Genomic DNA, 15,443 nt, shown 5'->3' on the forward strand with positions numbered 1-15,443 from the left:
TACTATAGTCCATTTGTTTAATGTAAGCAATCTTGATACATAGCACTGCTATTTATATTATACTATTGCTGAACGTAGTATTTGATTCTCTACACGTCAATAGAACGGTCGTTAGAATATTGTAAGAAACAATTAAAAGATATCTCCTTAACTCAAAATGAGACCAACTTTTCCTGAGCTAGTTCTGGACAAAACAGTCCTTTACTCAAAAATATTAAATAATGTTTTCCTTTTTATTTGTAAATATATTTGGCACGTCGGAAATTATTGACCTATACATACTTGTTTTTAATAATCTTTCACAAGAAGTGAGTAATTCGTTTTTCATCGATTCTAAAAAAAAACACTTTTTGAGTTAATACACTCTTGTATTACCAGCGCGACATCCTTTTATTGAAACATATACTTTACAAATCAATAGGTATAAAAATAGGCATGCAATTTTATATGAAGCTAAGGATTTGTGTATTGTATTTGAAAGTAAATAAAAATCCTTTCATAAATGTATAATATCGCACTGTTAATACAATAGTGTAAGAACTCAAAAAGTGTATTTTCTCAGAATCGTCGAAAAACGAATTACTCGCTTCCCTTGAAAGATCTGTGTAAATTTATGTACAGGTTATTTCCTACTTGCTAATTTTACATATTTAAAAATAAAAGAGAAAAAATAAAGTCATATTTTTTAGTAAGGACTATTTTGGCCAGACCTAGCTCACATAAAGCGTGTCTCATTTTGAGTTAAGTAGTTAAATAGACATCTTTTAATTGTTTTTTACAATATTCTAACGACAGTTTTATTGACGTGTAGAGAATCAAATTTTACGTTCAACAATGGTATAATTTTGAATTACACATATTTTGAGTTATAACACTATTGTAATAGCAGTGCGATATATTTCATTAAATAGACATCCCAAGATTGTTTACATTTAGTTAAGTACTTAAAAGTCGGTGTCTTAAATATAGTATAGTGATTAACCACGAAAATCTTAAAATCTATATTTGTTTCTGGTATTATTTTTTATTTGATGAAGGGATTATATGTAATTTGGTACGGTAAAACTCATTAGTGGGCGAGCCGGTATAATATTATAGAGTTGATTCATATCGCCTTTCTTTGAATTTTTTTGGGAATATCCATTATTCGCCAATGACAACTAGATAATGAACAGACAGAATTTCTAGAATACTTACAAAATATTCGCAATATGCCATGACGCAGGCATTCTGTAGGATGTCACCGCGTAACAAATGCGTATCACTGCTAGCTGCGCTTAGTGGGAGGTTGCGAGCGAAACCAACTAATTTCTGCCAGTACTTGTGGGTCAGAAAGTTCATTCTAAAAAAAATTATGACAAAATTATTACACCACTTCATTGTTGTGAGAAACACACGAAAGTTTCTTCTTCTTCACTCGATTAGGTATGTTTACAGTTACCAGCGGCTGTCAAAAGATGTCGCTTTACTAATAGTTTTATTATTTTAATGAAATATCATGTTTTTACTAACTACATGGTCGTAAAAACAACATTAATACAGAGAAAGAAAATATATTATTGTTTAGCAAATTAATACTATAAAGTCCAAATATGTTGAAAGTATTTCTTTTACATCGAGACTGATTATTACGTGACCAAACCTTGTAAGGTGAAAAATTGTTGTAAAAGAAATTAAGGTAGGTATAAATAAAAACTCCACGGCTCGTCTGACACGAATACAATGTTGTGCGTTTCGAGTGCGGGTTAATTACGACGTTGTAATAGTAAAAAAACTTAAACGTTTCTTTTTGATTAGTTTGAGTAGTTTTTTTAATTCATTAAATACTGAACTAATCACAATACAATAAACAGGGCAACATTATTTCAAAATGGTATAAGTAATCTTTAATTAAAAGCTGGTCTAGCAAGATCTATTTATGTTAATAATTTTTTAATTTATGGTTTCTTTTACAAAGTATTCATTTTTCAAAATAGTTGTATAAAAGTTAACAAAAATTTACTATATTTCAATCTTGTGCAAAATTATCATAGGATCCAAGCTAAAGGGTGTTTTAGTATTAAATATATATGTGGGTACACGACAGAAACCTCCCCGCAATGACGTATTACGACGGCAAGTACCTTCACCGATTACCAAATCCTTTCACCACGATGGCAAATGCTTAAAATACGAGTACTTTAAGCACAGTTCAGCATGGCGGCTACTTGTGGTGTGTCCAGCGTGGCTAAGTTCTGGACCAGGATAATATAGTGTATGCCATCCATACAATAAGACGAAATATTCAATTAGTTTTAAGTACCGTACATGGGGCTCTACTCTCGAAGCACGAAATCTGTAGTTACAGTCGTTTTCCCGCAATGGACGACCTACAGGCTTAAGTTTCGATCGGAGCTAGAACTAAAGCGTGAAAACATGTAGAGAACGGGTGCGGGTCGGGCGCGTGTCGGGTCGTCGGGAGCAAGGCGGGTGTAACTCCGTGAATTTATATAGACGATACTAAACAGTGTCCTGTCGTCCTACCTACCGGACACGCGTCCGACCCGCACCAGTTGTCAGTGTGTTTCACTTAAGAATGTATGATAACGCGATTTGACAATTTCGAATGGGCCCGTTTGACAGTTGACGGACTTCGAGAGAAATTCCGTAGGTCATCCATAGTGGAAAAAAAGCCGTAATTTCGGAATTCGTGTTGCGAGAGTAAGATCCATGTTTGTGAACTGTTGTTGTGTCTTAAATAAATAAATAAATAAATAAACAAATAAATCTGACTATACATTAACCACAGATTGTACAGGTCATTGAACTTACCTAATAAGTAAATGTGACCAATGAACAGTAAGCAAAGGCACTCTATGCGCGGATCTCAAGCAAATTAAGTTTAGTAGATCCAGTGGTATGTTCTCCTCTGGGCTGTAGAGACCCGTGTTGAGACCGCTTTGCTCGTTGTGCAGGATTGTTTGGGCTGTCTTCGCTGTTAGAGGGAACAGGCAGCCCTCTGGAAATAGATATTCATTTTAGAAACAGTGTTGCCACACTTGACGCTATGTGATATTACAGTTGCACGCCAGGATTTGCATATTCGACTTTAATTCTTACTTGAAACAGCATAAAATTAAATTTTATGCATGACCATAATAGTCTGTTCCAATCCGGTACATTGGATCCGAAAAGTAAACAAATCATTTACCCGACCATAGACACTTTAGTTATGACCAACTATACTACAAATCGATTAATTAATTGAATGAATTGATTTCTTTAATTGAATCAGTTGGAATAACTGGGTTTTACATAAAACGGGTTTTGCGATTTCGCTGCTGATTACTATAAAAAATATGTGATTCATTACTAAGTGATGATTATTTTATACATGAGATACATTGACTTACAAATAAATGGACGACGGGTCTAATACAAACACCACGAAAAAAATGTCCCAAGTCAACCTATTCGAAATTTAAATTGTAATGTCATCGCAGTATCGCGCTGTCAGTAGAACAAATGAAGACTAAAGCGGAGTGTCGCGCTCTGTATACGATTTTAGCGCCTTACAAGTGCGGACACTTTTTAGCGCGGACCCGACGTCCATATAATTGTAAGTCAATGATGAGATAAGAAATTTTTTCTTACATAACCTATAAAAGCAAATTTAAATTTTCCGAAATCTAATTTTAAATCCTCCTTCAAATCTTACACTTATATATTCGTTCGATTGTGATAAAATTTTCGATTCACTAATCGATTACAAAAACTTTAATTGAATGAACCGAATGAGTAATTCCGTACAACCCTATGCAACCATAGACTATTCACAAATCTATATTTGATTATCATATTTGAACAAACATTTTTCAAATAAGATTTTAATATGTTTTTTTCGAGATTATTTGGTATTGGTAGGGCAACAGGTGATTGTTTTGAACCACAGCATAGCTTCTTGAGCTATGGCGTAGACTTTACGATCACCCTGTATAGTTTTATATCTAGAACTAGACTACGCACCTCCATTTAGATGCTGATAAGCAATAACGTGTCAACCAAGATGTTTATAGTTGTTTTTGATTGTATGTTCGAAAATTTACTTGTAAAATGAAAGCTGTTGTCACGTCAGGAATGATAAATTGTTGCGACTAATTACTATGATTCCCCAACAACAACAAATAAGTAAATTTTAGAACAAACTACCAAAAACATCGAAAAATCTTTACGCGCCATTTTGGCAGAACTATAATGTTGGATAACATGTTATTGCTTATGAGCATTCATTTATCTCTACGCTATTTTTTTTTATTTTGCATCAATGTTTCCTTAAATTCTGGCGTAGTGTTCATTGGAGGTATCAAGATGGTGACTTTAATGACTTATTAACCGACTTCCAAAAAGGAGGAGGTTCTCAATTGGACTGTATTTATTTTTCTTTGTATGTTACACGATTACTCCGACTTTTGTGAACCGGTTTCGATAATTATTTTTTGTTGTAAGGGGAATACTTCAGCAGTGGTCACATTCAAATTTGAAGAAAATATTCCACGTCTAAGGTTCAATTTTTATTGCGGCGGAACGGAATGCAAGCAAATTTTTGTAACGATATTGTACATAACATAATGGAACTTTACGCGCCGACTGTCGTTTCCATGCCCTTCCGCCGCAATATAAATTGAGCCTTGGTAACGCACACACACGCATAAAGCACACACTCAACATTGCCCCGCACTAGAGAAACCCTGTGTCGCGGGTGCCCTGGACACACATAGAGACAAACACAAATTACACCCAAACTCACGGGATAAATTAATGTAGGCCATACAAATATTTCTCCCGGCCCGGGAATCGGTAACCGTTCGGACACAGAGGCAATTAGTGTGGCAAATTAGGGGAGAATCCGATTTATTGGATTTCACCCACTTTCCGTTATCCGATTTTAATAAAATTTGGCAAATAGATGTAATTTCACAAAGTTTTGAGGTATAATTATTGGAGCATACTGTTTCGTAACGAGGGATTTAAACATTTTAATATAAAAACAGCTCACCTGTCAAATGAAGCATATGTTTAACCTGAACGATAATGTTAACGCAGACAGCGTACAACAAATCATGACATTCATTTGTTTCCCTGTTTGACACATTATGACAGTTGTCCATCTCAATTATAGCAAACGTCAGTGTCTTGAACAAAAATCTGACTAAAACGACATCTGGCGACAGATTCGCACAATTCTCATTGATATTTTGCACGTTCAAAGGATCGACGTTGGTTTTGACATTGAAGAATATGGACTGTGGAGATATGCACGTTGATTTTAAATAATTGATCGACAATAGCGTTTCGCTTTCTGGTATTAGAATGAGGACTTTTCGAAGCAGAACCATAATTATCGAGAGATACCGGAGTTTTAGTTTGAACGGCGTTGTGACCTGAAAGAAGTAAATTTTCGTCAACATCACAAAAGTTTTTGATAATTTATTTAATAAAAATGGGAGTAAATGCAAAGTAACTTACTTTCATTTCTATTTTATTGGAGCATAATTGAAAAATAAATATAATACATAAGAGCTTACTTGATCTGGTGGTGCTTTGAATAAAATCTTTAGCAGAACTTCAACTCTACTCTGTTCTAATAAGACATCTTTGTACACTGAATCCAATAGCCTTTCCAACGACGATATAGCTCCAGCCGTATCCAGTTCAATAGACCTCTGAGTTAGAAGATTTAGTAAAGTGTCAGAGGCCAACTCTGACCAACGGTAGTAGCTTTCTGGGTGTTCTTGTGAGAGAGACAGCACACAGGCTACAAGGTCTAACACCTGCGAGCGAAAGAGATGGTTAGATAAATTATGTTTTCTATTAAAAATAATGTATGAAAATATCAATGAATAATCATCGACATAAAGTTAAGTGATATTTATTATTAAAAACAGTTGTCATGGTTTCTTTGGAAGAACATAAGTGGATGAATGATTTACTTAAAACATAATGCCAACTGCATAGTGCCAATGGACTGTCTGACGGTGGCTTTTTTTTATAATATCAAATGACGAACAAGACGTGCATCTAATAGTAAGCTACACGCCTGTGCATAACAGTTGCAGTGTCACTCAGAGTTTCAAATCGCAAAGATCTGAGGGGCACTGCCACTGCGCCCGTCATCCTGAGACAAGTTGATAGGTCCCATGTGCCTGTTATTTCACCAGCATCCTTGCCCTTCAAAACCGGAACGCTAATGCTAACATTACTGCTTTGCGGCAGAAATTGGTAAGGTGGCAGTACTTCGAACTCTTTCACAGATAGCTCTACTGCTTCTAAAGATGTTGCTAGTTTACTAGAGATGTTGCTGTTGAAAGTTCCGACTCGGCCTATGCGTATCAACGATTATTCAGTGTGTACTGAAGGGGTGTCCCTTACAAAAAATAATGTATCACAAAATAACCCTCTGTATAGGATGTGTGTGTAATATAACGAAATATTCTGATTGCGATATTTTTAACTGCGGTGTCACTACTTTTAAGAAGTCACTTCTTGCATTGTTGTAAGTTGAATAATGTATTCTTTTTTTTTCTACAATAATGATAATAATTAATTTAGCGTCAATTTAAGTAATCGAGTGTATAACCAGAAATATAAATAAGGGCCATCCATCCCTGGCAACTCATCAGGTAAATGGCATATCACTTATAAATATCAACTCTCGTTTGCGTTGAAATCACAAATTAGAAAACTGAAATAGCACAGCGCTAACAACTGACCTGTGTGTACGTCTCCGTGTATTCCAAAAAAATCTGTCTTTATTGTAATAACGATAATATCTCTAACAATGGGGGCTGTTCCATTCGGTGGTGTAGGAAAAACAGCAAAACATCTAATTACAAAACAAACGGATAATGAAATATTAAATAAGTAATTTTGCAATTTTCGTCCATTATAGCAAAGCTCAAGTTATACTGGTCTTTTTGAAGTGAAACAATTGACGACACCCATCACGTCAATTGTTTCGCTGGCCAATCGGAGCGCAATTGTCACAGTAATGATGTGGCAGAATAGTTTTCAAACATGACATTTCGTCTTTATTTCTGGTTATATACTCGATGGTTTAAGTATATCTACTTTCGAATGTTGAGCATCTATAATTAGGCATAGATATGCCTACTGTATTATTTTTAAGTTGTTTTTTTTTATATTGTTTGTGTCTAATGTTTGTTATTGTGCCATAAATAAAAAATAAAATTATTTCATTGTCATATTTAAGTATACATGCTTGAGTATGTTTACCGTGACCTTCCTTAGGGTCCTAACTGAAAATCAGTCAATCAGCAAATACTGAGTGAGTGTCCCCTTTGTTACCCCAACTGGCACTACACAATGTATCTTTACACTTAGTGTCTTCATGTCTATGTAAAGAATCTGTGGTTCAATTTAGTTTTTTATTTGTGTGTTATTTTATTTTGTTTAGTAATTATTTATTTGTTTATTAAGTTTGAACGATTTTGATTGTCTTCAATTTTGTTTTTTGTGGTGGTCAAATAATAGTATTTTATGCAATCGTTGCATAATGACGGTAAAACGATATTTCAAGACCTAATAACGATTGCATACAATACTTTTTCTACGAGTAAATAAAATTATGAGACAGAACCAATATTTATAATGTATATTTTGTTAACAATCCTTGACAACAAACGCAATTTTTTTAAATAAATTTTAACCCATTTATAGGGTGGGCAAAGGTTCCATTGCACAATCTATTCACATACGCTCCTTTGTTTCTTTTTTGGTTTGTTTTGTACTCTTTCAAAAAACCAAAGAGATACAACTGACCAAGTACCGCATTTAACGAAGGAACCGGGGCGGACCTTACTAAAGACGGTCGTCAAATATAAATGTCAACTTACTTTATGCTGATGCATGGTCTTCTGTAGCATATAAAAGAGGACTTCTCTAGTCGCTTGAGCCTCTTGTTGTTGCGCTCTGCCCAAGATACTGCCGCCTGTGACGAATAATCATCATCAACTCATTTTATACGTCCCACTGCTAAGCACGGGTCTTCATGATGAAGGAAGTTACTTCACCGAAAAACTCATAGTAAATATCAAATTAAATTTTGCACATAAATTCCAAGAAAATCAGATACTGAATTAGAACCTCTGTTTGTGAGGCGGTAGGTCAAGCCACAGCGCTGTTTTTATAAAAAATCAGACTCCACAATAAAAAAATGAAAGGTAGAATATTCTTCAGTTGTAGCCACTAAACAAATCTTAAACTTCTATCCTACCGTTACCTGGAAGATATTGCTACTCAGTAATAAGGCCGCCTGTTGTACATTAACTTACTCTGTGATTACTGTGTATTGTCATTGTATATTTTAATGTACAAACGAGCATATTCCATTCATTCATTCATTCAAAAGTGACACGGATATTTTACCTCCCATATTGCTGAAGACTTTCACCGCGACAGGTTCCAAGCCGGCGATGCATTCCGCGTGAGCCCCTGACGCCATCAGACCGTCACACAGTTGGATCAACTATACAATAATAATAAAAAACTAATTACAAAACTTCTTGTACAATTAAAGTATGTACAAGGGTCTGTATGCCCCTATTAATAACCTCTAAGTCTGGTTTTAAGTGTATATCAACTGGGGAATAACTCAAACTGTCTAGTATTAATAATAATATTAATAAATAAAAATGTTGCAGAACGGTCACAAAATTCACGTAGATAGTTATATTATATGTTTAATATAACAGTACACCCTCAACATACACAATTTACTACTTATTTTACTATATATAGCGTAGTTACATTTTTTTTTAAAGCCCGAATTGTAAATGGAGTACAAAGTATACAGAACAAGAATATCAGAATTGTAAATGGAGAACAAAGTATACAGAACTACGTCTTACCTTAGGTATTTCAATAATTTGCTTTGTATGGTGTTTGGAAGAAGATAACTGCACCAAGAACATGAGGATACTGTTCACAAGGTCACAGCAATTCCTACAACAGATACATACATTACGTAACTTCTCATAGTGGACTAAACCATAGATCACTTAATAGTTACTACGTAACAGATATATCACTCTCGTACAAAATCGAAAATACCTTTTTTTTTGTAATATCAAGTGACGGAACGATCAAGTCGTGCGCCTGATGGTAAGCAACATGCCTGTCCATAATAGTTGCAGTGCCACTCAGACCTTTAAATCGCAAAGATCTGAGGGGCACTGCCACTGAGCCCGTCACCCTGAGACATAAGTTGACAAGTCCCATGTGCCTGTAATTTCACCAGCACCCTTACCCTTCAAAATCGGAACACAGAAATGCTGACATTACTGCTTGGCAGCAGAAAGAGGTAAGGGCTATTACCCTACGCTATAAACAACCAAACTAGGAGACCTACCACAAACCCTTAAAACAATATTACTTTAACCTTGCATTGACTTTTCGTACCATAACGCGCTTAAAGTAAGCTTATTGTAATGTCAAAACTATGATGTTTTAATGGCAGCTTAGTGACTATTCATTCACTGAGTTCGTACTATGACGCGACTTTAACATTAAAGTAATGTTGCTCTAATGTCAAATTTAGCAATCTTTAAATAGTTACACGGATGCAATGGAAACAATATTATTTTCAGTTTTATTGTCTTAATAGTGATTTGTAATGATTAAAAGTTAAGTTGAACTTATTTATTTACATTTATATCTCTTCAATATTTTGTTTATTTTTTATTTAATAGCACATAGGAAATAAGTTTCCGTTAAATAAGAATACGCGATGCTTATTTCGTAAAATTATAACAGCGCCATCTATATGCTCATTGGCGAAACTAACAGTCGACACTAGATTATAGTTCCGAATTCACAACGTGACTATCAAGACTCAGCTAGTTTTATTAATTTTTCTGCATGAAAATGCGGAATAATTATTGAAAAGAACACACAATAACACAATAACACACTCAACATGACATACTTTTCTTTTTTTAAGTCAAAATTCTCTGAATGTAAATAACATTAATTACTACGTACCTACATACATTATACTACGATAAGACGATTCGGAACATCAAAAAAGAGAGAGATGGCATTATATAGTTCACATAGCGTTATCTCATTCCTATTTTTAGTAAGGAATAGACAACCGTTCTTTCAATCACTTTTGCAATCATGCATTACTTGGTTGACAGGTTCGTCATGGTACGAATATGAGTAATGTTTTAATAAGCTTACTTTAAGTTTACATTGAAATAAGATTGTTTTTGGAAAGGTTATGGTAGGCCCCTGGCGCACCCTACGAGGAAAAAGGAACCCAAGCACGCGCTCTGAGAGGCGAAAATAATGTTGCCCGCCGTATGCAGTCGTGCGGAACCGAATGCTGGGATTATACGAGGATTGTAATGTAAATGAAAGACTTGTCTATGCGCTTGCACTGTCAGCGGTAGGCACTTATCGCGTAACCTCGTCCGTGTGACGGAGCCCTAATTAAATCAAAGTACTTAATTTTTTTACTATAAATTGACACATCAACAGTTTGATATAATTATTAATACAAAGGTCTAACTGCCTTCATGGCCAAACGATTATCATACTGGTCTATCATGCAGAGGTCCCGGGTTCGATTCCCTACATTTATTTCTCTCGTGTGTTTGGGTGTAATAGGTTGTCTATGTGTGTGTCCATGGCACCCGCGAAACAGTTTCCCTAGTGCGGGGCTATGAGTGTGTTCGGCCGGCTGGAACCACCGACCTTATCGTACTGTGGCTAACGCTCTCCCAACTGAGCTACGGAAAGAAATAGCAAACAGTCGACTTTACGGATTTCTCTATGTGCTTGTTGCAGTCTTTGTTTTTGGTATTAATTAATTTTTTGCTTAATAATTATAGCAAACCAGTAAAACATTCAATAACCTTTAATATGACACAACAACATTAAAAAAGTGTGAAATATTATTCTGAATAAAACTTCGAGCTTTATTTGTTTAACCAATAAAGTGCTATGGAAAGGCGTTAAAAAAATATTCACGGTATCTCATGCTGTTCAACCAAGTCCAACTGCTTCATGAGAAAACCGATAAAGATTTGATCGCTGTCCAACATGCAGTAGTTGACCCGCAGTGTCAGTAACTGGTTTAAGAGGCAGAGCACCTTGCATTGCAGTGGTATGTCGTTTTGCATTGTGTAACTCTGAAAGAGACAGGTAACGATGTTAGGAATAATCAGTTTTGTTCAGAATATCTCGTCGGATTGTTGTTTTATAATAATAATAAACGTTTTTATTTGTACCAAATTGGATCACTGATGTCAGTTTAGCTACTTATACTATCGTTAGTTTTTTTTATAATATCACAACAAGAACAAGTCGTGCGCCTGATAAGCTACACACATGTCCATGCAGTGCCACTCAGAGCTTTAAATCGCAAGGATCTGAGGGTACTGCCATTGCGCCCGTCACCCTGAGACAAAAGTTGACAGGTCCCATGTAGCTGTTCACAAAAATAACAGACACGGATCAAAAAATTAAGTTGGCGTACTGTTTATCGAAGGTATCGAACGGATGGTTGTGTGCATTCCAGTGCCAAAAAAAGTTTTACCTTTTCTTACCTTCAAAGCCTGTATAACGACAGGTTCAAAAAGTCTAATATATCTCTCCAACTCCTTCTTATTAGTGCTCCATTTCCGGTCCGTTCTGTTCTTGGAAAAATTCTCCATCTTCATCAACAACTCCCTTTCTTCCATCATCTTAGGATTTTTACTATCCAATGCCAACTTTTGACTTGCATTGGAACATATACTGCTTCTTCTAGAGTTTTCCTCGAGAGGTACTAAACAATTTATCAATATTATATCTTTATAAAAACTTGTTTTTTCTTTCCCGTCAATTTTACCACTTATAGTCATAAAATCATTGTACTGATTAACCATGTTTGTTCCAAATAGGCATTTCAGTAACTGAGTGATGCAATAAACTGTTAAATCGGGACATAAAGGCATAATAACTCTTAGATAAAATAGTATTTCTTCAGTGACTGTTCCGAATTCTTTTTCTGTCGATAGCTCGAGTTGTACAGACAGACTGTTTAGAACTGTTGTAAGAAAATCGTGGAACATGCTGCTTCTTGGATCTAAGTTTATCTGCAAACACAATGTCACCTGTATGAAGAGGGTTTAGGCATAGTCTAACTAGACAAATGAGACTACTCATTATTATTATTTTAATTTTTTTTTTAATAATACTAAGCGACGGGACGAACAAGTCATGCGTCTGGTGGTAAACGACACGAATATCCATAAGGCTCAACTCACACTGGCGCAGAATCGAAGCGTCGCGTCGCGTTCTATTTTTCAACTACAACGCATAGAGACGCGCATTAGCACGCCCAGTTCACGGTGTGGTTTGCGTCTGACGCGTCACTGCACGCAAGTAAGTCCTTCGCGCGTTAACGCTTGGTTAAAGTCGAGTGGTTTCGCGCGTCGTCGCGCGTCTACGTGCTACTCCACATTTGCATAATACAAATTTGTACCTTAATAATGGGAAAATAGAGATAAATATGCTATAGGTGAAAAACACGACGCGCGACGCGTCGCGATGCTTCTTCTCTGCGCCAGTGTGAGTTGAGCCTAACTGTTGCAGTGCCACTCAGCTTTTAATCGCAAAGATTTTAGTTGTACTGCCACTGTGCGACACCCGTCACCCTGAGACATAAGTTGACAAGTCCCATGTGCCTGTTATTTCACCAGCACCCTTACCATTCGAAACCGGAACGCAGTAATGCTCACATTACCGCTTGGCGGCAGAAATATGTAAAGTGGCAGTACTTCTCTGGACGAAACTCTTTCACAAGGAGGTCCACTGCTGCTAAAACTTTTTTACTTGTTTATACTTAGTTGTACCTACATGTTGTAAACATAATTTGAAAAAAATAAGGTGTTCCTTACAGTACACTCGTGCTATACTGAAATAACCTTTGTTTAATGCAGTAGGTACTTACGTACTGATATTTTTGTACCAGTATCGCAGGTTGGTATTTCGATTGTGGAACTGTGATTTTGAAATAGAAATGAAATACTGAACAATTCTCAATTTGAATCACTCTTGTTCAAACTACCATAAACAAAACAATAAACACGTCTACTATTTGATATGATTTTTTAATTTGAACGTTTTAATTCTATAATGAATGGTATATGCGACACACTCGCACTTTGCAACGTGAATGCAGCGCGAGAGTATGCGAGTGTATGCGTCGATACACGGTGCGCAGTTAACGTGTATAGACGCATAAATGTGTGCACATACAAGTCGCGCTGCTATGTTTGTTGTCTTATTATACTTCGGTCCACCACACCCAATGCAGGTTGGAAACTTCACTCCTTTTAAACATTTAGAACCAACCGTTTGCTGACTGAGCAATCACAGCTTGACTTTCTTTCACGATGATGTTTACAACCTCTTTTGACGCCTATTCTAAGCTATATTCGCTACCGCCGTATGTAGTGAAATATACCGGACGGTGTCCCGCCGGGTATTTGTAAGAAGTTCGGCGGCTAAAGCAACACCGAGATATGGCGCTATACCGCCAAGGTCGGCGGTATCTTTTCACTTGCTTTGGGTAATTGTTTTCGTCAGATGGCGCGATACTCCGCACACAGTTTGTGAAGTTTAGTTGACGCAAAGGAACGACTCATTTGCGATTATGACGTCAAAACAGTGAAATGATGAACTTAGGGATGAAGACGTGATAGTCTAGACGGGTGAAAATTAAGAAAGTTGCGCTATTTACAGCGGTAGCAATATTCGCTTATACTTTAAGAAGGTATTATGTAATTCATTTTTTTATTACTAAAGTAATCTAATATGTTAACATTACTTCTATAATGTATCATGTGTGTGTGTACAATATCGTTTAGTTGTTTAGTGATGTCAATGCTGTATTTTGCTATTGTGTTTTATCAGTAGGGAACTGTTTTTGTTTATAATTATTTAATATAGTTTCTATTACATTGTGATACAAGCTGTTTGTACCCTCAAAAGTAGAATAAATAAGTAAGTTTGAACCATTGACTTACAATTATACGGACGTCGGGTCCGCGCTAAAAAGTGTCCGAACTTATAGGGCGTTAAAATCGTATACAGAGCGTCATTCACGCTTTAGTCTTCGTTTGTTTGACTGACAGCGAAGCAAGCAAAATTAGACAGTACTGCGATGATATTACAATTTAAATTCAACGTTTTAGCTTTTTCATATTCCTGTACATGTCACTACGTTTAAATTGGTTGACTTGGGACATTTTTTCGTGGTTTGTGTATTAGACTCGTCGTCCATTTATTTGTAAGTCAATGGTTTGAACAGTTGGAATACCGTAACCAATCTGATGTCGCTACCCACAGCGGTAGCAAATATCGCGTATATATGAATAGGTCTTTATATTAAGCATGCATCGCATACCCAGTACGTACACAAGCAAAAAATTACCTTATGATTAGAATACGTAGCCCTCAAATTCTCATACAGCTTCATATAAAACGGGTCATTATAAAAATGCCCAGCCAGGTTGCCTTTAAGTCCGGCGGACGCAATCGTAGCTTTTTTACGTAGCGTGTTTTTCTCTTCGGATTCTGTGGAGATGCTGCCTTTTCTTGGTAAAGAATCTGTTGGAAAAATTACCCGTAACGGTGTTTAAACATGCTTGGAAACGTTCGCTACTTTCAAAAAAGTAAATGTGTGTCAATTAAAAAGGATTAAAATAAGTGTAAAAATCTATTATTCTCCGTTGTTCTTTTAAATATATCTACTAACAAATATCTATGTAAATACACATGTAAACAGACTAATAAAATACAGTCATAAAGACAACTGCTTACTAGCATCATGGGACCAATCGCGCTAATTGTCAACGGTAAAACCAAAACTAAACTAAAAACGAAACGTCAGTAACGTGTCACGTTGCGCACATTTGCTATCGCGCTAATTGTTAAAAGAAAAACCAAAACTAAAACGTTGCCAATTGCTATCGCGCTAAATATTTTAACGTTTTAACCACACAGGACCCGTAATAATGGTGAAAATACAGGCTCTGTACTCTCGTTCGCCGTCCGGAACAATTACTGTCAGATAAATAATACTCGACCTAATGAAAAGATGTATGATGCAAAAGAGGCTTCATATTTAACAATGTCTTGACGGAGGACGAGAGTAACGAACCTCTGTACTCTGCCTAATTTAAAACAAAATGCAAAATTTGTCACCGAATATTAACTAATTATTGTTACTTTTCTAGAATTTTTCTATTGTTACTTTTTTTAGAGAAAAGCACTATATATACCTCGGCGGGTACGTGGATTGCCCGACTCGTATCAAACAACAAATCATACTTGTCCTCCAATCCTTTACTTCCCGGCCTCTGCTATAATGTACTATTCCGAGAGCTAGGCCG

General features: G+C 36.0%; 1 protein-coding gene across 1 annotated transcript in view; it reads right to left on the bottom strand.

The window, feature by feature from the left end:
- Positions 1-15,443, bottom strand: part of LOC113232577 (huntingtin) — a 77,372-nt gene that overhangs the window by 43,328 nt on the left and 18,601 nt on the right. The window contains exons 19-28 of the mRNA XM_026467344.1: positions 14,483-14,658; positions 11,610-12,140; positions 11,032-11,192; positions 8,907-9,000; positions 8,425-8,524; positions 7,893-7,987; positions 5,565-5,810; positions 5,036-5,420; positions 2,812-2,998; positions 1,198-1,342 (exon numbers count right to left, since the gene is read on the bottom strand). Coding sequence (XP_026323129.1) covers positions 1,198-1,342; positions 2,812-2,998; positions 5,036-5,420; positions 5,565-5,810; positions 7,893-7,987; positions 8,425-8,524; positions 8,907-9,000; positions 11,032-11,192; positions 11,610-12,140; positions 14,483-14,658 — 2,120 coding nt within the window. The remainder of the gene's footprint in view (positions 1-1,197; positions 1,343-2,811; positions 2,999-5,035; positions 5,421-5,564; positions 5,811-7,892; positions 7,988-8,424; positions 8,525-8,906; positions 9,001-11,031; positions 11,193-11,609; positions 12,141-14,482; positions 14,659-15,443) is intronic.

The sequence above is a fragment of the Hyposmocoma kahamanoa genome, unplaced genomic scaffold, assembly GCF_003589595.1.
Source record: "Hyposmocoma kahamanoa isolate Upper Pololo Valley unplaced genomic scaffold, ASM358959v1 76, whole genome shotgun sequence".
NCBI lineage: Eukaryota > Metazoa > Arthropoda > Insecta > Lepidoptera > Cosmopterigidae > Hyposmocoma > Hyposmocoma kahamanoa.